The sequence below is a fragment of the Pocillopora verrucosa genome, chromosome 4 (assembly GCF_036669915.1).
Source record: "Pocillopora verrucosa isolate sample1 chromosome 4, ASM3666991v2, whole genome shotgun sequence".
Lineage (NCBI taxonomy): Eukaryota > Metazoa > Cnidaria > Anthozoa > Scleractinia > Pocilloporidae > Pocillopora > Pocillopora verrucosa.
Window position 1 is genome coordinate 8,778,405 of NC_089315.1, and position 26,182 is coordinate 8,804,586.

At 38.0% G+C, this 26,182-nt stretch overlaps 1 protein-coding gene across 1 annotated transcript; it reads left to right on the forward strand.

The window, feature by feature from the left end:
* Positions 1–368: 368 nt before the first annotated feature.
* On the forward strand, positions 369–24,480 carry LOC136280196 (NLR family CARD domain-containing protein 3-like). Its single transcript, XM_066164971.1, has 6 exons — positions 369–473; positions 1,063–1,144; positions 4,308–4,912; positions 5,901–6,137; positions 7,558–7,635; positions 21,036–24,480. The coding sequence occupies exons 2-6, from the start codon at positions 1,122–1,124 to the stop codon at positions 23,975–23,977; spliced, it is 3,885 nt and encodes a 1,294-aa protein (XP_066021068.1). The 5' UTR covers positions 369–473; positions 1,063–1,121; the 3' UTR covers positions 23,978–24,480.
* The last annotated feature ends 1,702 nt before the right edge of the window (positions 24,481–26,182 follow it).

Below are 26,182 nucleotides of genomic sequence, written 5' to 3' on the forward strand. Positions count from 1 at the left end.
TGTTCAGTCAGTCTAGTTGTGAGGTTTCTGCCATTCTCACCGATTTAGGAGGCGTGGCAGTCGGAGCAATTGTTCTTATACACTGCTCCCTGTCTGTTCCTCGGTTCTTCTTTGTCTTTGACGTCAGGTGTCATCTCCATCCGACCGTATCCCATCAACTTTCGGCCTAGATCCAGTAATTTGTATCCTGATAATTCCACTTTGATATCCCGGAATCTCTATTTCAAATATCTGGTATGCAGTTCATTTTTCCTCACGTATCCCATGCCCCTAAAATTTTGTAACCTATATCGCAATAGTCCATTGTAGGGCCTCTGTGATCAGTAGCTTCGGCAACGGGTGACGTAAGCAGGGTGACTCTTAAAGTTAGTCATATGACATAAGTCGTTCTGTCGACGGAGGAAGGCTCTCCTGACGCAAATTTCCCTTTGCTGATACATTTTTGAGCCCTCTATCAACATTTTCTTCGTAAGGTAACCCAACAATTCTTCTTTTAATCCATTTTTTATTGTGCACAGATTGATTTATGGTTTTACTGAGTGTCTTACTGGACTGATATTTGTGTTTGTGCATAGTCGGCAGTGGCGCGGAGTCGCTGAACTGATTATCGCTCTATCTGTTCCTTTCACTATCTTACAATCTTGAATATAGCTGCTTTGTCGACTGTAAATTATAACGAATGGTATTGATATCATTTGGCAGTCTCGAAACCTCACGATGCCCATTTAGGGAGTTTAATCTATGCTCAAAACTGAAAGTATTATTTGTATCAATTTCAATTGGTACCCGGAAGTACTTCGCTTCTGCGTAATTCATGTTGTGGCGAAATGTACTACTTGTGCTTCTCAACTGGCATCATACGGCTATTAAATTATAGTTTTTTATAACAAGATTAAAACTGCTATATATGTGTAATTTTTTAGGTTTCATTATTTTCACAATTGGCCATCTTTTTGAGCTCCAGGTTCTAAGATCGAAATAGTTTCAGTAACTTATATTAATCTCTTAACACTAAAACTATAAGTTTTTCTCTATTGATGGCTTTGTTTTTTTGTCCTTCAGGTATCGATGAAGATGGTTAGTGGGGTGGTGAACTAATACATCCCCATAAAACTCAGGGAATGGCAACAGCTTCCTCAACAGGGTAAGTTCCACATTCTCACCCAGTTTGCATTTAACTGGTGTCAGTGAATGATCATGCGCCACACTCAAAATTATCAGTGACCATTTTCTTTCCAAAGAGGTACTGGTTAGGTTGCTAAGAAACATGTTTTAGCCGTACATGTGTGGAGCTGAAATTTTCGTTCTAGAAAACATTCAAATTAAGCTGTTCTAGCTGCATGAGTCCAGAGTATTTAAGTACTAAGCCCAACATTTTTGCTTTAAACTAGGAAATATTCACTGGTGTCAATAGATGTTCTTTCATCCTAGTGGAAAAATGGCGAGTTGCCTTAATTTAATGAAGGCTTTGCACATTGGCCAGTTGCAAACTGAACTGAATCGAATGCACAGATACAAAATAACAGTAATAAATGATTGATTCACATAAATTAACCTTCAAAATTTAACACTTGCACATGTCTAGTTAAACTTAATCAGAATAGTATTGTGATCTCATATGTTGTCATTTGATTTAAATTGAGGATGTAATTTTAATGAAAATTGTAAAAAAAGATATGACTATAGTACCACACAATTGATACTGATTATGGCATGGGTCGACATGCCCAAACATGTCTTCAAAAGTTTTCTTGTGGACTTGAAAATTTATTTTGTCATTTTGTTGATTCCTATGAGTGTAATTATTCATACAAGGAAATGGCATTCTGTTTCTGTCAGTTAACTGAAGCTTGTAATTTGGAAGGGGTTTAGTATGTCTGAAACCTGGGGTTAATATTAGAGCACAAAACTAGCCAATCAGAATGTATTCTCTAACATGGAGTTGTTTATCTCTAATGATTGGAGGATGGGTATTGAATGAAGCTATTTATCACAATACTAATCAGGAATATGTAATGAAATTGCAGTTTTCAGACTGCAAACTCAACCATAGTTCAGAGAACCAATCACACTTATATTGACAAAAGGATACAAACCACAAAGTTATTTTGCGAAGCATTGTGCTTGCTTTACAAGTTCCATTTACAGCCAAGTTTATTGTAATTCCTCAACACTTGAAAATATTATAATTTTCAAACAAAGAGTAAATCACTTTGCTACAGTTATGCAAAGCAGAGCTCAACAGCTAATACTTGCTGCCAACTAAATGAAATTTAAAATTTAAGAGCTCTTTTAATTAATTACTGAAAACCAGTGGAGATGCAATTAAAAGTCAGTAGTAAACCAGTCCTATTGAGGTGAACAAGGAAACTAACCACTCACTTTCCTGCTAAATAAAGAGACACAGTTTTCTCCTTAAAAGTGTAATTCTGCCTTGATTTTTCAGCAGTGGAAAACAAATTGCTTTTCAGGCTCACAAGAGAGTAAATGTAAGGAAAAAACCTACATGTGACATAAAATGATACAGCCTTTCCTGATGATTAATTTAGATAAATTTGTCTACTAAACAAACCAACATCATGAAAGCTATGAATTAAAGTTGACACAAAGTTAAGTTGATTATGAGGATAAGAAAACTTTATTGAAATAAACTACAAACTTTGTCTCTTTAAAAATTATTGTGTATAGTGAATAAACCACAACTTTGTGCACACATTCAATTTTGCTGCATGTGTTGTTTTTAAGTATATATATTAAGCTTAAATTGACCACACTTTTGCAACTTTCTTACCCATCCACAAAATTTTGTGTAGCCAATGTTATATCTAAAATTTAGACACTGCTTTTCAATCAGCCTCAAATCTTCAGTCAAAAAAAAGTTAGAAAGTAAATCACTTTTAAAATATCATTTGCCTCAGTTTAGCTCAAGTCTGTCCCAAGTTTTACAGCTCCAGAAAACTTAAAGTAAATTGTAGGTTTGCCATTCACATTTTTTACCTTCTTGCTGTCTTGATAGAACATGGATTGAAATGTTAAAACATTCTTTAGACTTATAGAAGCTGAGAACCTAATTTCCTCAGCAGTTGAGTTTACTTGTTTAATTCCTTTCTGTTAAACACTGTCAAAGCAATCCTATTGATTCATTCACATCTGCTGCACTTTCACTGACTGCTACATTTAAGTGTGGAGTTGACCACAGATTTTTTTCACAAAATGCTATCCCAGTTTCCCTTTAAGAGAAATAAATTAATTACCATAAGTTATCCAGTGCTTCCTAATAAAGTTTATTTTTTCTTTCTTTCTTCTTTCACACTTATAAGCTTTTCACTGTGTCTTCATAATCAGCTGTGAGGTTTATGGAGGAAAACACTGCTTGAACCTCTAATTCCATATTTGGGAAAAAAGTGTACCCCTGCTTCTGAATGGCCAGCTAGTCTTTATTAATTACACAACAACAATACCTGCAAACAAATGTGCAAAGTTTACAAAAATTCATCACTAAAGAGAAAACTAGGTGTAATCTAAACAAAACTAAAGAGACATCTGTTAATAAAAGTTTGCTCAAAACGTTCCATAGAAATACAAGTTAAAATGTAGTTATGGCTGCAAGAACAGAGTGACCTAATCCCCTCTTCATGGGATCTGTTACCATAACAATTTATCTCTTGCACGAAGAATATCTTTAATGAGTGTAAAATTCAATGAATAACCATATTTGTGGGCACATTTACAGAACTTATCAATATTCAGCTAAGGTATTTACATTCTAATGTACTTCCCCAAACTTCAATTGCATACAAAAATAATGACAACAATGATTAAGCTATTAAAAAGAGCCATCAACTCCTCCTGCAAATAGCCATAAAATTTACAAACCCTTATTATGTATAGCCTAGAACTGGCTTTACGTAGCAGAAGATCAAAATGAGTGTCCTAGTTACAGAGGTCTTGATTGAAGGTTAATACAACTAACAAGTGAATTTAAGTTCAGGCTGAGGGTAAGGCATCAGGCACCTGTTTGGTTGTTTTCCCTCTTTAAATACCATTTCCCAGGTCTTGCTTAGGTTTCATCCTATTTTTCCCTCTTTAAATACCATTTCCCAGGTCTTGCTTAAGTTTCATCCTATTCTTACAGGCCCATTGATGGATGTTCCCCACCTTTTGCATTGCAAGAGAGTTGGGAACTGTTTACTTGACTGTCTTATGACAATGTAGGGAAATTTAGATGTTTCTAGGACATTGGCTTCTGCATTACTTGATCAGATTTGTTAAAAGCTATGCAATTAGTTTACTCATGTAATCCTCAGGTCAAGCTACCTTGCTGTGACTGACAATCAGAAAAGATGGCTTGTGGTAGGAATTGCACTCAACAAGATCCTTATACCACAGATACGTCCATTTGTAGAACAAGGAATCAACACTGAATACAACAACCTAAAGATCAGCCACAACATACATGTTCAGGGCCCACTTGGTCGTCTTCAGAAGTGGCCTGCCTCCTCCAAAAAGTTGTTGAAATATGAGAATATCAATGGAAATGATGTTCGTCCAAGGCTTCATGGTGGAAGATTCAATTATTCTTTGTTTGATTGTCAGGTGAAGTCCCATGTGGACTTTGCTAGGCTGTATGTTGAGAAGTACATGGCGAAGTTCACTGCCTTTGATGATCACTGTGATGCATCAGCTGTGTTGTCTTTGCTTGGTGGGGTTCCTGTATTCTCTGCTGCTGCAAGCTCTGCAGGTGATGTCAGAATAGCAAGGAATGATTGGGCTCACTGTGTCTTCAATAAATGGGATCCAGCCAAGTTTCAGAAAAGTTTCACTGAGATGGAACAATTGATCAGGAACATGGCACTGCCTTCTGTTGATGAAAGAGAGCTTCTTGAAGAACTGAAAGACTGGGAAACTAAAGGTAATTTGTTTGTTATGTTTATATATTGACAGATGACATTTTTTATGTAAATTGTGTTTTTGAGGTTTAGTAGGGAAGTGCGTTGTGGACTCTCCATCATTTATGGCAGATTGTGGAATTTAAGCTCTGTGTCTAAACTCTGGTATGTTTTCACTTGATGATCAAGAAATTATAGCAAAATGAAATTTCACACTCATTTGGTAATTTTTTTGTGGCCAAAGGTGGAAGGTTATTGTCTGACATATTGATTGAACAGACTCAGGAACTGATAATGTCCTGTTTGGTGCACTTTCCATTCAGATTTTGGGCTGGAAATAAAGATCCTATTTTTTTGTATTTGGAAGCAGTCACATAAGTACATTTCTATGTTATATGATGCCTTTGTTACTATTCATTGTATTCTGAGTTGGGAAAAGGATGTCACAGGATTGCTTATCGATCAATCAATTAATAAACATTATTTAACCATGTGAGCAATTCATCAGTTATTTAAGATGATTTTGTAATTCTCGTCCTATTAACCCCTTAACTCCCATGAGTGACCAAGACAGAATTTCTCCTCACAATATTATACAATATTAACTAGATAAGTGATGAGAATGAAGAAAAATATCAACTTGGGGATAATTAGTGGATCCAACATTAAAATCTCTGAACTATTAACATTATAAGAACGGTTAATGATTGACAGTAAGGAGGATTACAAATTTGATCTGGGAGTTAAAGGGTTAAGGACCATTAATCTCCAGTGTTGGAGTAGGTTGACATGGGGATATGCTATTTTCACTATTAAGTGTAATAGTAATGTGCTCCTTACATGTACATAAATATCTTCCTGTGCACCAATAAATTTGGTGTGTTTCATTTTATGTATGGCAAAATGCTCTATAATTGTCTTAAGATGTCAGCATGAGGTATAAGTGTACCATTTTACTTCTAATTTACTTAGACTGCCTGGTCCTCTTTGCATTTATTAATTTTGCTGTAGGAACACATCTCTGCATGAATTCTCCAGTAGACCCTACATTGCTGCAAGTGGTTCAGCAGGAGCTTAAGTCACTTCAGGATAGAGTGGATAACATGTGCTTAGAATTAAACCAAAAGAAGACTAAGATTCAACATGAGCTGCAAAGTATTGCAGTTACCTTGAATTATATGGAAAAGAGACTTCAGAATCTGGAGAGCCGTGCTGATCAAGCTGATGGCAGACTGGATGAAATAGAAGGTGCTTTTAAATAATCTAAATATGAAATGAAGTGAAATGATCCAATTGTGATTAAATTATGAATATGTTATTGCACTGAACAGTTTTAAATTATATTAGATAGGAATGACTATTGGAAGAATTTCAAAAAACAACAAATTAATGCAAGCAGAGTCCTCAATTAAGGGTTTTTAATGTTGGATATTTCTTATTTGTATTGGTAATCACATGATTTCAAGTGCAATTTGGAATAAATACGCACAGGTAAATTTTTTTCAAAGACCAACAAAATTGCACAAGCCCATAGGGCAAGTACAATTTGTGATCTCTGAAAAAAATTAACAATTGCTTATTTATTCCATTGCATAAGAAAAATCATGTGATTACGTATTAGTAATATACACATAGACACATAGTTACACAGAAGCAAAGTGTGCTCATCAGGTGCAAGAATAATTTATTCAAACCTTGTGAGTGATTTTGTATGTTGAATCAAAACAACTGCGCATGATCAAAACAATAATAAACAATGATATTTTCACATCTTTAAGGCGCAAAAAAGTTCAAAGTCCAGCTAAACAGTTCAAGGAATTGTTCAGTTTGTGTCCCAATCACTTTTGATGAAACGGAATCATCATTTCAAGGTTTAACCATGTTGAGCATGATTAATTACTATTTATCAATAAACTGTTTTTGAAAAGATACAAATTCATAAGCTGACAAGTAAACCAACAGAAAGTAGACTAGTTTGATCATTTTAAATACTTGCAGTTGAGTACACATAGTTTTGTTTATGCATCGATAATATACATGTGTTAATTAACAGTACACATTTGCTCTTTCCCTCAGTGTGGTGTACAAGGTGAATGTGCCATATAAGCACAAAGGTGCTCCTGGCATATTCACTTGTTTTGATCTTCTTCAACTGGTGCAAAAACTACCCAAAGTTGTAATGATTAAAACTGGATACACATAAACTGACCAATGTAAATTCAGTTGGCTTGTGGATTGACATATCAATTTGCATGCTTTCAGGAAAAAATTTCTGGATTAATAATTATTATATTATTATTATGTTATCAACTCTTTATAGAAAATGTCAGTCTTAAATTGAAAGAAGAGGGTAATGTTTCAGACCAAATTTTGGTCCTCTTGAATGTATCAAATGTTTGTGTTATGGATAGTTCATATGAAGGAGCTGATTGCAATTAATACTACAACTCCTGACAGCATACAGTGTTGAGAATGCTTATGAATTTTGTGGAGTCACAATCAGCTGTACTTGAGAGGATGTTGCAACAAAATTATGGTTTGATAAAGACATCTTCATATGAACATTTCTTGTTAAGTTTCACAACGCTGATTTTGATTTTTGATTGATGACTTGGGAAATGTTGCACTGTGATGAATAGAAACTGAATACTTTTCTTGTCAAATACAGAAAAAATGGAGGACCTGACAAATTCCAAAGGATCAGACTTAACAATGTCATGTCAAGAAATTCCCATTGAGACACCTGGTAAGTTTTGTTTGTACAAGGATGATTCTCATCAACCAGTTACAGCACTTTTTAGCCAGATAATATCAAAGAGATTAGTAGAATTTCGTTGCTCTCTGATCATCCTGTTACATGCACACCAAAACATTAAATTTCTGGTTGTGATCTGATTTTCTATTTCAATTGATTTTTGGGACGACAAAGTTATGATAATTATAAAAACAGACAGACTACATTTAGACTACATGACTGCTATTGTAGACTACATGAAGAGTGTTTTATGTATTTAAAGTCAAACTGTTGAGATTACATGCTTGTATGCTGAAATCAAATCAAAGAATTCCTTTGTTGATGGAAAAAAAACTTAATTTTGTTGTTTTTGATTTTGTTATTGAGCCTCACTTTTTGCTCTCGAGTCTATTTGTAAAGAATGGGAAAATGTAAAGGCTATTATTTTAGGAGACCCTGATCCCTTTTGCCTTACAGACTGTTTAGGCTGTCTCATGACGAGCTTTGCGTCGGAAAAAAAATTTATGCAAATTAGCTGGCTGCACATTGAATGTGCAGCCAGCTAATTTGCATAAGTAATTCAAGCCAATGTTCGACGCCTCTTGGTGGCATGAGGTGTTCGCTAAACATTCCAGGACATCCGATAATCACTTCAAAAAATGTAATTATGCTCCCCTCGAATGGAATGGAAAAACCGCAACTTCTGTTGATTACACTTCTATTCATTTTCAAGATACAACTCTACTTTGTTCACTCATTTTCCAGAAACAAGAGTCCAGAGAAATGTCTCGTACAAACTTAACGGGTCTAATTCGAAAAAACTTAAAGGGCGGTACGCTAAGCTTATTTTCTCTGTAGAGACAATACATGTCTTAAAGAAAACAACAGTAAATCGTTAACACAAGGTCCACGAATATTCCTAACCAAATGTTACAGAAACATATAACAGGAACAATTTAAAACACGTAAAACGAAGAAACTAAAAAATAGCCTAAAAAGCGGCACCGGTAAAGCTGATTTTGTTGTAAACTTCGAGACGTAATTTCTTGATTACTTTTATTGATTCGCACTTACTACCACATCTAACTCGTATCGTAAAACCTGAACTTTGTAACTCCGCATAAAACACTCGTCATTGCTTCGAAAAGGTACTAATCAAAGTCTATTATGTACATGTGATTATATTACTTGGCTCACGTGTCCGTCAATCAACAAAATCACTTCTGCACTGTACAAACAAAACAATGTATGTCTAAAACAATATATCTCGTTACGTTAATCGTTCTCGCGTGGGACGTCTCGCGTGGGACGTCTCAATGTTTCTTACAGATTTCACCTCCATGATCGAAGACCTAGGCCTACGTAAGGTTAACTCCGACAAACCCTTCTTTATACAGGTCATGGTTTTTAACTTTTAAAGTCCAGAAACTGTGTTGATTAGATAGTCCAGAGAATACACATCGCTTTCAACAGATGGTCTCCCCGTTCGGTCTACAAGCTTCGGCGCAATGCAATTATTCTTATAATGACCTTTTTTTGTGCGAAGGTTTCAGTTTGGAACGGCATTTTAAGCTTTTCAGAAGACATCAGTCTTGTCAAAATCGACTATGACAGGGGAGAAGCTGGTCTAAAACATCGTTATTGCATTTTAGGTCATCGGGAACAAATTCACACGTATGAATATCGTCTTATGCGACTGCCGAGTTAGGAGGGATAAGAAAAGGTTAAAAATAACCCTCAGGTATACACAACCCAAGAGGGTATAGGACAGATTAAGAATAACCCTCAGGTATACACTACCCAAGAGGGTATAGGACAGATTAAGAGTAACAGTCAAGTATACACTACCCAAGAGGGTATAGAAGAGATTAAAAATAAACCTCAGGTATACACTGCCCAAGAGGGTATGCAAGAGATTAAAAATAACCCTCAGGTATACACTACCCAAGAAGGTATAAAAGAGATTAAAAATAACCCTCAGGTATACACTACCCAAGAGGGTATAGGACAGATTAAGAATAACCCTCAGGTATACACTACCCAAGAGGGTATGCAAGATATTAAAAATAACCCTCAGGTATACACTACCCAAGAGGGTATAGGACAAATTAAGAGTAACCCTCAGGTACACACTACCCAAGAGGGTATAGAAGAGATTAAAAATAAACCTCAGGTATACACTACCCAAGAGGGTATGCAAGAGATTAAAAATAACCCTCAGGCATACACTACCCAAGAGGGTATAGAAGAGATTAAAAATAACCCTCAGGTATACACTACCCAAGAGGGTATAGGACAGATTAAGAATAACCCTCAGGTATACACTACCCAAGAGGGTATAGAAGAGATTAAAAATAAACCTCAGGTATACACTACCCAAGAAGGTATGCAAGATATTAAAAATAACCCTCAGGTATACACTACCCAAGAGGGTATAGGACAAATTAAGAGTAACCCTCAGGTAAAACTACCCAAGAGGGTATAGAAGAGATTAAAAATAAACCTCAGGTATACACTACCCAAGAGGGTATGCAAGAGATTAAAAATAACCCTCAGGCATACACTACCCAAGAGGGTATAGAAGAGATTAAAAATAACCCTCAGGTATACACTACCCAAGAGGGTATAGGAAAGATTAAGAGTAACCCTCAGGTACACACTACCCAAGAGGGTATAGAAGAGATTAAGAATAACCCTCAGGTATACACTACCCAAGAGGGTATGCAAGAGATTAAAAATAACCCTCAGGTATACACTACCCAAGAGGGTATAGAAGATATTAAAAATTAATCCTCAGGTATACACTACCCAAGAGGGTATGCAAGAGATTAAAATAACCCTTAGGTATACACTACCCAAGAGGGTATAGAAGATATTAAAAATTAATCCTCAGGTATACACTACCCAAGAGGGTATAGGACAGATTAAGAATAACCCTCAGGTGTACACTACCCAAGAGGGTATAGAAGAGATTAAAAATAACCCTCAGGTATACACTACCCAAGAGGGTATAGAAGATATTAAAAATTAATCCTCAGGTATACACTACCCAAGAGGGTATAGAAGATATTAAAAATTAATCCTCAGGTATACACTACGCAAGAGGGTATAGAAGAAATTAAAAATAACCCTCAGGTATACACTACCCAAGAGGGTATAGAAGAGATTAAAAAATAACCCTCAGGTATACACTACCCAAGAGGGTATAGGACAGATTAAGAATAACCCTCAGGTATACACTACCCAAGAGGGTATAGAAGAGATTAAAAATAACCCTCAGGTATACACTACCCAAGAGGGTATAGAAGATATTAAAAATTAATCCTCAGGTATACACTACCCAAGAGGGTATAGAAGATATTAAAAATTAATCCTCAGGTATACACTACGCAAGAGGGTATAGAAGAAATTAAAAATAACCCTCAGGTATACACTACCCAAGAGGGTATAGAAGAGATTAAAAAATAACCCTCAGGTATACACTACCCAAGAGGGTATAGGACAGATTAAGAATAACCCTCAGGTATACACTACCCAAGAGGGTATAGAAGAGATTAAAAATAACCCTCAGGTATACACTACCCAAGAGGGTATAGGACAGATTAAGAGTAACCCTCAGGTATACACTACCCAGGAGGGTATAGAAGAGATTAAAAATAAACATCAGGTATATACTACCCAAGAGGGTATGCAAGAGATTAAAAATAACCCTCAGGTATACACTACCCAAGAGGGTATAGAAGTGATTAAAAATAATCATCAGATATATGCTACCCAAGAGGGTATAGAAGAGATTAAAAATAAACCTCAGGTATACACTACCCAAGAGGGTATAGAAGAGATTTACTGCATCAACAACTAGACCCTGTGAGCAGGGTAACTGGGATACCTGGATGGTACTGGATCCTTGGAATCAAGTGTAGTGATACTACGGGTGTCAGACTAGTATACTGAAATAGTGCGCTCAAGTCTGGCCAAGGGCATAGACCTATTTCAAAACATAGGCATGCTATGCATGCAAGAGTTACTTTTTTGTAGGGTGGGTGGATTACTTGAAACATTGTGAGTGATGTCTACATTCTTACAAAAGGAGAGAAGAATATTAATGTGGGAAAGAACGAAAATGTCGAATTACCTCACACACAGGTATTTTGTGGTAGATTATGTGTGTTTTGCGAATAAATGTAACCAAAAATAAACTGTATTGGTGCCACGGATACCTGTTAGTACAAAATGCAGACAGCAGACTGCAGACCGGATACAAAATATAGACTGCAGACTGCAGAGTGGGTACAAAATGCAGACTGAGAATCTGAAGAGTTTTTACGTCTGGTATATAATAACATGTCACCTTGCAGCTTACCGAGCGTCACGCAATTGCTTTTCTGCGATCCGCCTTCACGATTATTTACACTATTGTGGAATATTCCTGGCCCATTTCTTGATGAAAATCGATCGCAAAATTAATTCAAGCCTTCAATATAGTCTTCTTACTTTGCGCGCGAGTTGGTTGGTGTGATGTCTGTACAGATTTTACCAACGTAATAAAAGTAGATGACGTGAATAACAGTGATGGTAAAGCAAGCTTAAAACGGCAGAAATCGCCAGAAAATACAACGGATACACAGGGTATGAGTACGTTTTATTGATTTTGCAAGAAAAATGTTCATATTTCGAAATATGTATCGTTGTAAATCGACCATACTTCGTTCCCTGTACTATTCCTTGTAACGTGCAGTTCCTCTCGTAACTTAACACCGAGTCACACAACGCGTGACGCGTTCATGAATTAATCGTTGGACGTGAGCTTGGGCTGCCTGCGACAAGACAATTGCGTAACAATATTTAACATAATAACATTATACACACAAAAAAACACAGGGTTTTGGATCACGTATTTATTAAAAAAGAATATCCATACAACTACAATGAAAACAAACATAAGATTCACCTTTCTGATCGTGAAATTAATACCATTCGTACTGTTATCGTAGCTACGTTCCTTGCCGTTAAGTGAATCTAACATGTCGTCTTTCTTCCCAAGCAGTTTGCATCCATTATAGTTATGTTCTTCAGTCTCACGGTAGTAACGTTGTTCAATAGATTGCATAGAGTATATGCAGTTTGGTTTCAGATTTCAGATTTTGCTTTTTACAACAAGTGAACGTTTTTCAACTAAGACATTGGCATACTTAACATACAAGGTATTCAAGGCTTTCATGGCTTTCAAGCGTTCGCGACTCAATTCGTTCCAAAATTACCGCTCAATAACATCTTTCAGTGTGGATTAGCCGCGATTAATACGACTTGTATATGCGTCTGTAAGTATTTTGCGCGTTTGCGCCATAATGCTCCAGGAGATCGCAACCTAAATACGTTGAAATTTATGAGCAAGATCTCGTTTTCGTCATGTGACCCGGCCCTGTCTGTGCATGACAACGTCAATCATCATCAGGATAACACGCGTGATCAGCATGTGAACACCTCATTGGATCACAGTTAGTTGTCATGGTGTTGAGGGATAACACGCGTGATCAGCATGTGAACACCTCATTGGATCACAGTTAGTTGTCATGTCATGGTGTTGAGGGCCCAATGACCTCTGGGTACTATTGCGCAATTTTTCCATTTTGTGGCGGAGGAAAAAAAAAACTTGACCCTGTGAGCAGGGTAACTGGGATACCTAGATGGTACTGGATCCTTGGAATCAAGTGTAGTGATACTACGGGTGTCGGACTAGTATACTGAAATAGTGCACTCAAGTCTGGCCAAGGGCATACACCTATTTCAAAACATAGGCATGCTATGCGTGCAAGAGTTACTTTTTTGTAGGGTGGGTGGATTACTTGAAACATTGTGAGTGATGTCTACATTCTTACAAAAGGAGAGAAGAATATTAATGTGGGAAAGAACGAAAATGTCGAATTACCTCACTCACAGGTATTTTGTGGTAGATTATGTGTGTTTTGCGAATAAATGTAACCAAAATTTAACTGTATTGGCGCCACGGATACCTGTTAGTACAAAATGCAGACAGCAGACTGCAGACCGGATACAAAATATAGACTGCAGACTGCAGAGTGGGTACAAAATGCAGACTAAGAATCTGAAGAGTTTTTACGTCTGGTATATAATAACATGTCATCTTACAGCTTACCGAGCGTCACGCAATCGCTTTTCTGCAATCCGCCTTCACGATTATTTGCACTATTGTGGAATATTCCTGGCCCATTTCATGATGAAAATCGATCGCAATATTATTTCAAGCCTTCAATATAGTCTTCTTACTTTGCGCGCGAGTTGGTTGGTGTGATGTCTGTACAGATTTTATCAACGTAATAAAAGTAGATGATGTGAACAACAGCGATGGTAAAGCAAGCTTAAAACGGTAGAAATCGCCAGAAAATACAACGGATACACAGGGTATGAGTAAGTTTTATTGATTTTACGAGAAAAATGTTCATATTTCGAAATATGTATCGTTGTAAATCGACCATACTTCGTTCCCTGTACTATTCCTTATAACGTGCAGTTCCTCTCGTAACTTAACACCGAGTCACACAACGCGTGTTAAATTAATCGTTGGCTTTTTCTCGAGACGTGAGCTTGGGCCGCTTGTGACAAGACAATTGCGTAAACAATATTTAACATAACAACATTATACACAAAAAAACACAGGGTTTTGGATCACGTATTTATTAAAAAAGAATATCTATACAACTACAATGACAACAAACATAAGATTCACCTTTCTGATCGTGAAATTAATATCATTCGTACTGTTATCGTAGCTACGTTCCTTGCCATCAAGTGAATCCAACATGTCGTCTTTCTTCACAAGCAGTTTGCATCCCATATAGTTATGTTCTTCAGTCTCACGGTAGTAGCGTTGTTCAATAGATTGCATAGAGTATATGCAGTTTGGTTTCAGATTTCAGATTTTGCTTTTTACAACAAGTGAACGTTTTTCAACTAAGACATTGGCATACTTAGCATACAAGACATTCAAGGCATTCAAGGCTTTCATGGATTTCAAGCGTTCGCGACTCATTCCGTTCCAAAATTACCGCTCAATAACATCTTTCAGTGTGGATTAGCCGCGATTAATACGACTTGTATATGCGTCTGTAAGTATTTTTCGCGTTTGCGCTACAATGCTCCAAGAGATCGCAATCCAAATACGTTGAAATGCAATACAACTGACCAAAGAGTTTCATGAGCAAAATCTCGTGTTCGTCATGTGACCCGGCCCTGTCTGTGCATGACAACGTCAATCATCATCAGGATAACACGCGTGATCAGCATGTGAACACCTCATTGGATCACAGTTAGTTGTCATGGTGTCGAGGGATAACACGCGTGATCAGTATGTGAACACCTCATTGGATCACAATAAGTTGTCATGGTGTTGAGAGCCCAATGACCTCTGGGTACTATTGCGCAATTTTTCCATTTTGTGGCGGAGGAAAAAAACAAAAACAAAAAAAAACTAGACCCTGTGAGCAGGGTAACTGGGATACCTGGATGGTACTGGATCCTTGGAATCAAGTGTAGTGATACTACGGGTGTCGGACTAGTATACTGAAATAGTGCGCTCAAGTCTGGCCAAGGGCATACACCTATTTCAAAACATAGGCATGCTATGCGTGCAAGAGTTCCTTTTTTGTTGGGTGGGTGGATTACTTGAAACATTGAGTGATGTCTACATTCTTACAAAAGGAGAGAAGAATATTAATGTGGGAAAGAACGAAAATGTCGAATTACCTCACTCACAGGTATTTTGTGATAGATTATGTGTGTTTTGCGAATAAATGTAACCAAAAATAAACTGTATTGGTGCCACGGATACCTGTTAGTACAAAATGCAGACAGCAGACTGCAGACCGGATACAAAATATAGACTGCAGACTGCAGAGTGGGTATAAAATGCAGACTAAGAATCTGAAGAGTTTTTACGTCTGGTATATAATAGCATGTCATCTTACAGCTTACCGAGCGTCACGCAATCGCTTTTCTGCAATCCGCCTTCACGATTATTTGCATTATTGTGGAATATTCCTGGCCCATTTCTTGATGAAAATCGATCGCAATATTATTTCAAACCTTCAATATAGTCTTCTTACTTTGCGCGCGAGTTGGTTGGTGTGATGTCTGTACAGATTTTATCAACGTAATAAAAGTAGATGATGTGAACAACAGTGATGGTAAAGCAAGCTTAAAACGGCAGAAATCGCCAGAAAATACAACGGATACACAGGGTATGAGTAAGTTTTATTGATTTTACGAGAAAAATGTTCATATTTCGAAATATGTATCGTTGTAAATCGACCATACTTCGTTCCCTGTACTATTCCTTATAAGGTGCAGTTCCTCTCGTAACTTAACACCGAGTCACACAACGCGTGACGCGTTCATGAATTAATCGTTGGCTTTTTCTAGAGACGTGAGCTTGGGCCGCTTGTGACAAGACAATTGCGTAAACAATATTTAACATAACAACATTATACACAAAAAAACACAGGGTTTTGGATCACGTATTTATTAAAAAAGAATATCCATACAACTACAATGAAAACAAACATAAGATTCACCTTTCTGATCGTGAAATGAATACCATTCGTACTGTTATCGTAGCTACGTTCCTTGCCATCAAGTGAATCCAACATGTCGTCTTTCTTCACAAGCAGTTTGCATCCATTATAGTTATGTTCTTCAGTCTCACGGTAGTAGTGTTGTTCAATAAATTGCGTAAAGTATATGCAGTTTGGTTTCAGATTTCAGATTTTGCGTTTTACAACAAGTGAACGTTTTCAACTAAGACATTGGCATACTTAGCATACAAGGCATTCAAGGCTTTCATGGCTTTTAAGCGTTCGCGACTCAATCCATTCCAAAATTACCGCTCAATAACATCTTTCAGTGTGGATTAGCCGCGATTAATAATACTTGTATATGCGTCTGTAAGTATTTTGCGCGTTTGCGCTATAATGCTCCGGCAGATCGCCATCCAAATATGTTGAAATACAAAATAACTGACCAAAGAGTTTTATAAGCAAAATCTCATGATTCGTCATGTGACCCGGCCCTGTCTGTGCATGACAGCGTCAATCATCATCAAGATAACACGCGTGATCAGCATGTGAACACCTCATTGGATCACAGTTAGCTGTCATGGTGTCGAGGGATAACACGCGTGATCAGCATGTGAACACCTCATTGGATCACAGTTAGCTGTCATGGTGTCGAGGGATAACACGCGTGATCAGCATGTGAACACCTCATTGGATCACAGTTAGTTGTCATGGTGTTGAGGGCCCAATGACCTCTGGGTACTATTGCGCAATTTTGCCATTTTGTGGCGGAGGAAAAAAAAAAAAAAAAAGACGACAAAAAAACAAAGGCATTTTATGACTGGGCTACCACAGGTATCCCAGTAACTAGACCCTGTGAGCAGGGTAACTGGGATACCTGGGTGGTACTGGATCCGTGGAATCAAGTGTAGCGATACTACCCGTGTCGGACTAGTATACTGAAATAGTGAGCTCAAGTCTAGCCAAGGGCATAAACCTGTCTCAAAACATAGGCATGCTAAGCATGCAAGAGTTATTTTTTCTAGGGTGGGTGGATTACTTGAAACATTGTAAGTGGTCTTCATTCTTACAAAAGGAAAGAAGATTATTAACGCGGGAAAGAATGAAAATGTCGAATTACCTCACACACAGGTATTTTGTGGTAGATTATGTGTGTTGTGCGAATAAATGTAACCAAAAATAAACTGTATTGGTGCCACGGATACCTGTTAGTACAAAATGTAGACAGCAGACTGCAGACCGGATACAAAATATAGACTGCAGAGTGACTACAAAATGCAGACTGAGAATCTGAAGAGTTTCTACGTCTGGTATATAATAACATGTCATCTTACAGCTTACCGAGCGTCACGCAATCGCTTTTCCGCGATCAGCCTTCACGATTATTTGCACTATTGTGGAAAATTCCTGGCCCATTTCTTGATGAAAATCGATCGTAATATAACTTCAAGCCTTCAACATAGTTGGTTAGTGTGATGTCTGTACAGATTTTAACAATGTAATAAAAGTAGATGACGTAAATAATAGTGATGGTAAAGCAAGCTTAAAACGGCAACAATCGCCAGAAACTACAACGGATTCACAGGGTATGAGTAAGTTTTATTGATTTTACGAGAAAAATCTCATATTTCGAAATATTTATCGTTGTAAATCGACCATATTTCGTTCCCTATACTATTCCTAATAACGTGTTCAAATTTTCAATGGTTCCTAGCATATCTTACTCTGAGTCACACAACGCGTGACGCGTTCGTGAATTAATCGTTGGCTCTTTCTCGAGATGTGACCTTGGGTCGCCTGTGACAAGACAATTGCGTAAACAATACTTAACATAATAACATTATACACAAAAAACACGGGATTTTGGATCATGTATTTATTAAAAAAAAATATCCATACAACTACAATGAAAACAAACATAAGATTCACCTTTCTGATCGTGAAATTAATATCATTTGCACTGTTATCGTAGCTACGTTCCCTGGCATCAAGTGAATCCAACATGGCCTCTTTCTTCACAAGCAGTTTGCATTCATTTGAATTTTGTTCTTCAGTCTCACGGTAGCAGTGTTGTTCAATAGATTGCATAGAGTATATGCAGTTTGGTTTCAGATTTCAGATTCTGCCTTTTACAACGAGTTAACGTTTTCAACTAAGACATTGGCATACTTAGCATACAAGACATACAAGGCATTCAATGCTTTCATGGCTTTCAAGCGTTCGCGATTCAGTCCTTTTTAAAAATTACCGCTCAATAACATCTTTATGTGTGGATTAGCCGCGAACAATACGACTTGTGTATGCGTCTATAAGTATTTTGAGCGTTTGCGCCACAATGCTCAAGATGATCGTAATCCAAACACATTGAAATACAAAACGACTGACAAAAGAGTTTAATGGGCAAAAATCTCGTGTTCGTCATGTGACCCGGCCCTGTCCGTGTATGACAACGTCAATCATCATCAAGATAGCACGCGTGATCAGCATGTGAACACCTCATTGGATCACAGCTAGTTGTCATGGTGTTGAGGGCCCAATGACCTCTGGGTACTATTGCGCAATTTTTCCATTTTGTGGCGGAGGAAAAAAAAAAAAAAAAAGACGACAAAAAAACAAAGGCATTTCATGACTGGGCTACCACAGGTATCCCAGTAAAAAAGACGACAAAAAAACAAAGGCATTTTATGACTGGGCTTTCACGCGTGTTATCCCTCAACACCATGACAACTAACTGTGATCCAATGAAGGTGTTCACATGCTGATCACGCGTGTTATCTTGATGATGATTGACGTTGTCATGCAAGGACAGGGCTGGGTCACATGACGAATCACGGGATTTTGCTTATAAAACTCTTGGTTGGTCATTTTGTATTTTAATGTATTTGGACTGCGGTCTCCTGGAGCATCATGGCGCAAACGCGCAAAATACTTACAGACGCATATACAAGTCGTATTAATCGCGGCTAATCCACACTGAAAGATGTTATTGAGCGGTAATTTTGGAACGGATTGAGTCGCGAACGCTTGAAAGCCATGAGAGCCTTGAATGCCTTGTATGCTAAGTATGCCAATGTCTTAGTTGAAAAACGTTCACTTGTTGTAAAAAGCAAAATCTGAAATCTGAAACCAAACTGCATATACTCTATGCAATCTATTGAACAACACTACTACCGTGAGACTGAAGAACATAACTATAATGGATGCAAACTGCTTGTGAAGAAAGACGACATGTTGGATTCACTTGATGGCAAGGAACGTAGCTACGATAACAGTACGAATGGTATTAATTTCACGATCAGAAAGGTGAATCTTATGTTTGTTTTCATTGTAGTTGTATGGATATTCTTTTTTTTTAATAAATATGTGATTCAAAACCCTGTGTTTTTTTGTGTATAATGTTATTATGTTAAATATTGTTTACGCAATTGTCTTGTCACAGGCGGCCCAAGCTCACGTCTAGAGAAAAAGCCAACGATTAATTCATGAACGCGTCACGCGTTGTGTGACTCGGTGTTAAGTTACGAGAGGAACTGCACGTTATAAGGAATAGTATAGGGAACGAAGTATGGTCGATTTACAACTATACATATTTCGAAATATGAACATTTTTCTCGTAAAATCAATAAAACTTACACATACCCTGTGTATCCGTTGTATTTTTGGCGATTACTGCCGTTTTAAGCTTGCTTAACCATCACTGTTATTCACGTCATCTACTTTTATTACCTTGGTAAAATCTGTACAGACATCACACCAACCAACTCGCGCGCAAAGTAAGAAGACTATATTGAAGGCTTGAAATAATATTGCAATCGATTTTCATCAAGAAATGGGCCAGGACTATTCCACAATAGTGCAAATAATCGTGAAGGCGGATCGCAGAAAAGCGATTGCGTGACGCTCGGTAAGCTGTAAGATGACATGTTATTATATACCAGACTTAAAAACTCTTCAGATTCTTAGTCTGCATTTTGTACCCACTCTGCAGTCTGCAGTCTATATTTTGTATCCGGTCTGCAGTCTGCTGTCTGCATTTTGTGCTAACAGGTATCCATGGCACCAATACAGTTTATTTTTGGTTACATTTATTTGCAAAACACACATAATCTACCACGAAATACCTGTGAGTGAGGTAATTCGACATTTTCGTTCTTTCCCACATTAATATTCTTCTCTCCTTTTGTAAGAATGTAGACATCACTCACAATGTTTCAAGTAATCCACCCACCCTACAAAAAAGTAACTCTTGCATGCATAGCATGCCTATGTTTTAAAATAGGTGTATGCCCTTGGCCAGACTTGAGCGCACTATTTCAGTATACTAGTCTGACACCCGTAGTATCACTACACTTGATTCCAAGGATCCAGTACCATCCAGGTATCCCAGTTACCCTGCTCACAGGGTCTAGTTGAAATTCGAGCATAGATGCAGTAATAATTATCAGGTGAACCTTTAACTTATAATCAACAGGTTTAAGTAACCGCATAGACATCTACCGACCGCAAACGTTGATGTAATTCTCTACACTGATGACAGAAATATAGCACCTCTGTAGAATGCATGCTGCGAATTTTTTTCGGGGCCAAAGCTCCTCATGATATTAGCTTCTTTGAATACGGTTTCCATATCCATGCTTCTCACGGGTTCCATTTGCAATTTTTATAGTGCCTAATGTGGTCTGTGTTGATGGCTCTTTTAGTGAGTTTATCAAGCAAGGTGAACATATTTCTACCCTCTAAAAATAGTAGAGGAAGCTGTCATATGTTCTGATTTAGATTGATTAATTTGTTTGTTTTGTTTTGTTTTTTTTTTGTTCCCAGTCTTTCCTGAGCAACTGGCAGATATCATCAGACGGGATTACAAAGGTGAAGGTGCTGTACTGTGTCCATTCCCATGGTGTGAGGATGATCTGCAGCTGAAATTGTCCAAGGTCTTTACAAGACTACAGATATTCAGCAAAGAGAAAGAACGAGCAAGGCTGACAGATAAAGTTGTCCGAATGACAGATGCATTCATGCCACATGAAGAATGCGAGGAGCCAAAAGTTGTGCTGATTGAGGGGCAACCTGGGATGGGAAAAACCACTTACTGTCAGAAGCTTGCATATGATTGGTCTATGGAGAACATATCACTCGAAGCTTGTTTTCCTCAAGTGAAGATGCTACTTCTGTTGAAGTGCCGTGACATGAAGACTGCTAACATCGAAGAAGCTATTGACGATCAACTGTTGCCACTTGATGCTGACAAGAAGGAAAAAGAAGACTTCTTTCATTTCATTCGCTGCAACCAATCCAAAATCTTAATGGTTCTTGATGGACTGGACGAATTACCGGAGAATCTCTTAAAAGGCCTCTTTCCCTTGATTCAAAGAAAAATACTTTCTAATACTTACCTCATGTTAACAGCTCGTCATGAGGCAGGCATGAGAGTCCGACGCCACTGTGACACCCTTCTCGAGATTGTTGGCTTCACCAAGGAGGATACCGACAGTTACATTACGAAGTATTTCAGTAATCACGAGGACCCGAGCCTTGCTGCCAAATTGATTGAAAAATTAGATCGTGAAGAACAGCTTAGAGAGTTGAGTTCAAATCCACTGAACACAGCCTTGTTATGTTTGCTTTGTGAAGATACAAAAGGAGTATTTCCTTCAAATCAAACCAAACTGTACGATCAACTTGTATCATGTGCTGTTAGAAGATATTTTGCAAGGAAAGGTATTCCCATGGACTCAAAGGATCCCCTTCAAACTTTTTCAGTTAACCTGAATCATTTAGGAAAGATGGCCTTTGAAGCCCTGAAAGTGGACCGAATGTATTTCAGCAAAGATGAGATGGATTATCAGTCTGTCGATTTCCTTCCGCTGTGCTTTCTTTCTCAGGAAGCTAGTGTCAGCAAACTCAGACCCATTCCTTGCTTTTCCTTTACACACAAGACCTTTCAAGAATATTTTGCTGCATATCACTTGGCCCAGGAGATTCTTTCGGGTGATAAAGACACAGCTGTGGTTCTGTTAGCACACCTTAATCCTGTCTTCAAGTACTGGCAACTATGGAAGTTTCTCTTGACAATGGTGGTAAGCAAGAGTGAAGACGGTGCGGCTTTGGTTATTTCAGGTCTGTGTGACGCTTTCCGAAGTCAGCAAATTGAAGAGGAGGATGAGGAAGAAAGCGACGATGATTTTGATGATTACGTTGATGATGACCGAAACTTCGACATTTGCGACGACTTTTTGAATGTTTTTCCTAGTATTCGTCAGTTATTCCGCTGGCCTTTAACTGAAGATGAAAGAACGAGAGCTGACACTTTAAGATCCGTTTTGAATCTCATTTCAGAATGTGAAAGTGGTGACAATGAACTGACTGATGCTCAGAAGAAAATGGTCCAAACTTTAGCTGTGTCCTTTCCAATACAAAAATTAGTCACCTTTTCTGGTGGCTGGGGTATGCCCAGAAATATGCCGACTCTCTTTGAGTACTTAAAATCTAACTCTACATTGACTCTCTTTTCTTGGCGACATGCCTGTACTGAGGCATTACAGGAAGCACTTGAATGTGTTCTTCAGTCTAACTGCACACTGAAGATTTTAGATCTAACTTCGCTTTCGTCTATGGCCTCGAGCTCCTATTGGGGAAAAGAAAACAAGCATGCTCGCCTAACCGCAGTTCTTGCACGAGCTCTCCATTCAGGCTGTACTCTAACGCACCTCAATTTGCGGTGTCGTGCCATCCGCAGTCCTGGAGCAAGTGAAATTGCAAAAGCCCTTCAATCGAATCATACTTTGACTCACTTAAACTTAGACGGAAATGGTATTGACAACTGTGGAGCTGAGGATCTTGCACAAGCTTTGCAGTCTAACTGTGCACTAAAGTATTTAGATCTCAGCCAAAACGAGATTGGCGACCCAGGCGCTGTTGCCCTTGCGAAGGCTTTGGAGTTCAACCGTACCCTGACCTATTTGGATTTAGGACATTGGGATTTTCCTGGATCCAACGCTTTAGGACTGTTAACTTCATTCAATGAAGTTAAGTTAATAGGTGTAGACATTAAAAAAAACAGAATTGGCGACGAAGGAGCAGCTGCATTTGCGAAAACTATTCGTTCAAATTCTGTGCTTGCGCGTTTAAATCTCCAGAACCATAGGATCGGCAACGCAGGAGCAGCAGCAATTGGCCAATCACTTAAATCAAACTGCACCCTAACACACCTTTGTTTGAGAGGAAACAGAATCGAAGGTGTTGGAGTTGCCACCCTCGGGCACGCTGTTCAGGTTAACCGTGGGCTTGTAAATTTAGATCTAAGATCTAACAGTCTCATCGAGAGTGGAGCCCAAGCAGCATCTTTTGCACAAGGGTTACGACTAAACTCTGTGCTAACACATTTGGACATGAGACACAGCTTAATAGGAACTCGTTTTGTAACTGTACTTGCAGAAAGTCTCAAGTCGAATAGTACTCTTACTCACGTAGATTTGTATGGAAACATGATCGACTCTTCTGGCGCAGTAGCTCTTGCAAGAACACTGAGAACAAATCCCACCTTGAGTCATTTAAATTTGCGGCACAATCTCATTGGTGATTCGGGAGCGGCTGAGTTTGTGGAAACTCTGCAAACTAATAATACATTAATATTTTTAGACCTGAGGAACAACAGAATTCATGAGGCAGGTGCAAGGAAAATTCATGGTTTCTTGCGTGCACTCAACAATATGCATAGGTCTCGGTCCAGTCGTCGCACTATTTTGTATAGCTGGAGCCGATGATTTTTAGTGTTTGCTTTTTATTTTCCTGCAAGGAAAAGTAGTTGTACATGAAAGATTTAGCACTGACTGACGTACTAATCTCTTAAAGTAAAACAAAAGTCATATTTTGAGTGTCCTTCACGACAGTTATGAATAGTTAGATGACAAGCGAATTGTTGTTTCTTCGTAACATCATACACTAGCGAGCTTTCCGCTGTCTGGTAGTTACGGGATAAAATTTATTTTAGTTTATAAAATCAGTGGCTCTCCTAAAATGTATGAGAAGATGTTTCTATGTGATGCTTTTCCAAATATGAACTTAAAACGAGCTATTCCACCAGTAACCGTATTTTTTGTCATTTTGTGACCATAAAGTGTGGTTAACCCTGTGAAAGCTTAACCTTCAAATTACTGGAGCTTTTACAGGATTTTTTCCAATAGATTTAGAATTACCTCAAAAATACATGTTCAGTTAGATAAAATGTGATTGTAAATATGTAGTTGTCTATAGTTAAATTTCTTAGAGTGTGCAAGTAATAAAAAAAGTTTTAGTTTCCTCCTGTTTAATACCTAATTTCCGGCCGATTACCTGCGGGTTATCTGTTAATTTTTCCACAAACAGTTGTTGGTGCGGGTTACAGGAAGGTGCGGGTAATACGATAATTTTTAAAGCTTCCGGTATAGTTTTAAAACTATAAGCAGGAAAAAAACAGAGATGATAAGATCCACTTAAGATACTCTTCAAAAAAAATTGAAATAACTCATTTATTTCGCGCAGATTGCTCGTTCTAATAAGAGATTTTTAATGCCGATGTAAATCGAAAACATACAAAACTCGATGACAAATCTTTTATCTTGTTTGTACTCTTACTTTCCCACCTTGTCAATTTCACAGCTTGTTTCTTTGTTAATTTCAAAAACAATTCTCACTTACACGGGAAGTGAACTTGAAAATAAAAGAATTTAATTGTGAAAAAGCTGGCTTCGGAGCGAATCACGCGGAAAATTATGCTGACATGTTCATTTCGTGGCGCCGCATAATTAATGACGCGACAGAATTTCCTTCGCATCAGTGAAATTTTCTCAGCCAGCACTACCTTGAGTTAAAGAGTATTTTCCCGTTTCGAGCGATTTCTTCGACTCAGATCTCGAGACATCGATTTTTTTTTTGAGAAACGGTTTTTACAAGTGGTATTATTCTCAATGAAACGGCGAAGACAAAAAGTGTGAAAATTTATTAATTGCACGCTAAAGGATACCATGTCAACAAAAACAATGAAGGAACTTTGTGTGAATCGACGATTTTCGATTGTTTCTGGGTGCAGATTATCTGTCAGTGCGGGTAATCTGTTGAAATTCTTTTCTCGTTATTGCAAAATTGACCGATGCGGGTAATCTGCCGCGCGGGTAAATGGACGGAAATTACGGTACCCGTTCACAATTCACAGTAAGTACATATCGTCAGTAATCAAGAGGGGAAAGGAAGTAAATGAAAACTTTCTCTATTTTAAGAGGGTCTCAATGGGGTGATGGCTTTTGCGGCTATCGGTTAAAATTTTGGCCAATTTCCGGCCAACGGTTAACACCTCTCCATTGTTTCCACCAGAGATATTTTTTACGGTTAACTTTTTTTACGACTAACGGTTAAAATTTGTCAATTTTTACGTCTAACGGCTAAATATTTTGGCCGTTTTACAGCTAACGGTTAACCCCATCGGGACCCTCTTTTAAAACTATCTGTGAGCAGTGCATTCTGCTAGCAACCCCTTCCTCCACCCCACCCAGAAAGGGTTACAAAAAGTAAAGGTTTTATATCTGACAATCGCTATGCAGTCAGCTAGGATTGGTAATGTTAAAAGCAATGTGTGCAGAAAAACAACGAAAAAGATGTTTAAATTTGAAAAAATGAGGAAAGAGGGAGCACCAGATTTCTAGCCGTTGAGGCTGTCTCATAATGTCCTCTGTCGGTAGCGGTAGATGGTCGGTAGATTGTAGGATAGCAGTCTCAGTACATTGTAGTGCCAGTCGAAGTGGAATACTTGTAAAAAGCGATTTCAGATCAAATGACACTAGTTTGTAGTCGTCAGGTATCTGTACGGTCTTAGTGGCGTTGATGAAGTCCTCGGTGGATTGTCACGTGAGTTTACGTCTGGATTGTCAGTGAGCAGTTGTAGTATTTTCGTCAGGTACTTGGACAGTTGGTATGTCAGAGAACCCCAGAAAGAA

Coding starts and splice junctions, on each gene's coding strand:
- LOC136280196 (XM_066164971.1), top strand. CDS start 1,122: ATGGCAACAGCTTCCTCAACAGG. Junction 4,913..5,900: donor GAAAGACTGGGAAACTAAAG/GTAATTTGTTTG, acceptor ATTTTGCTGTAG/GAACACATCTCTGCATGAAT. Junction 7,636..21,035: donor AATTCCCATTGAGACACCTG/GTAAGTTTTGTT, acceptor TTTTGTTCCCAG/TCTTTCCTGAGCAACTGGCA.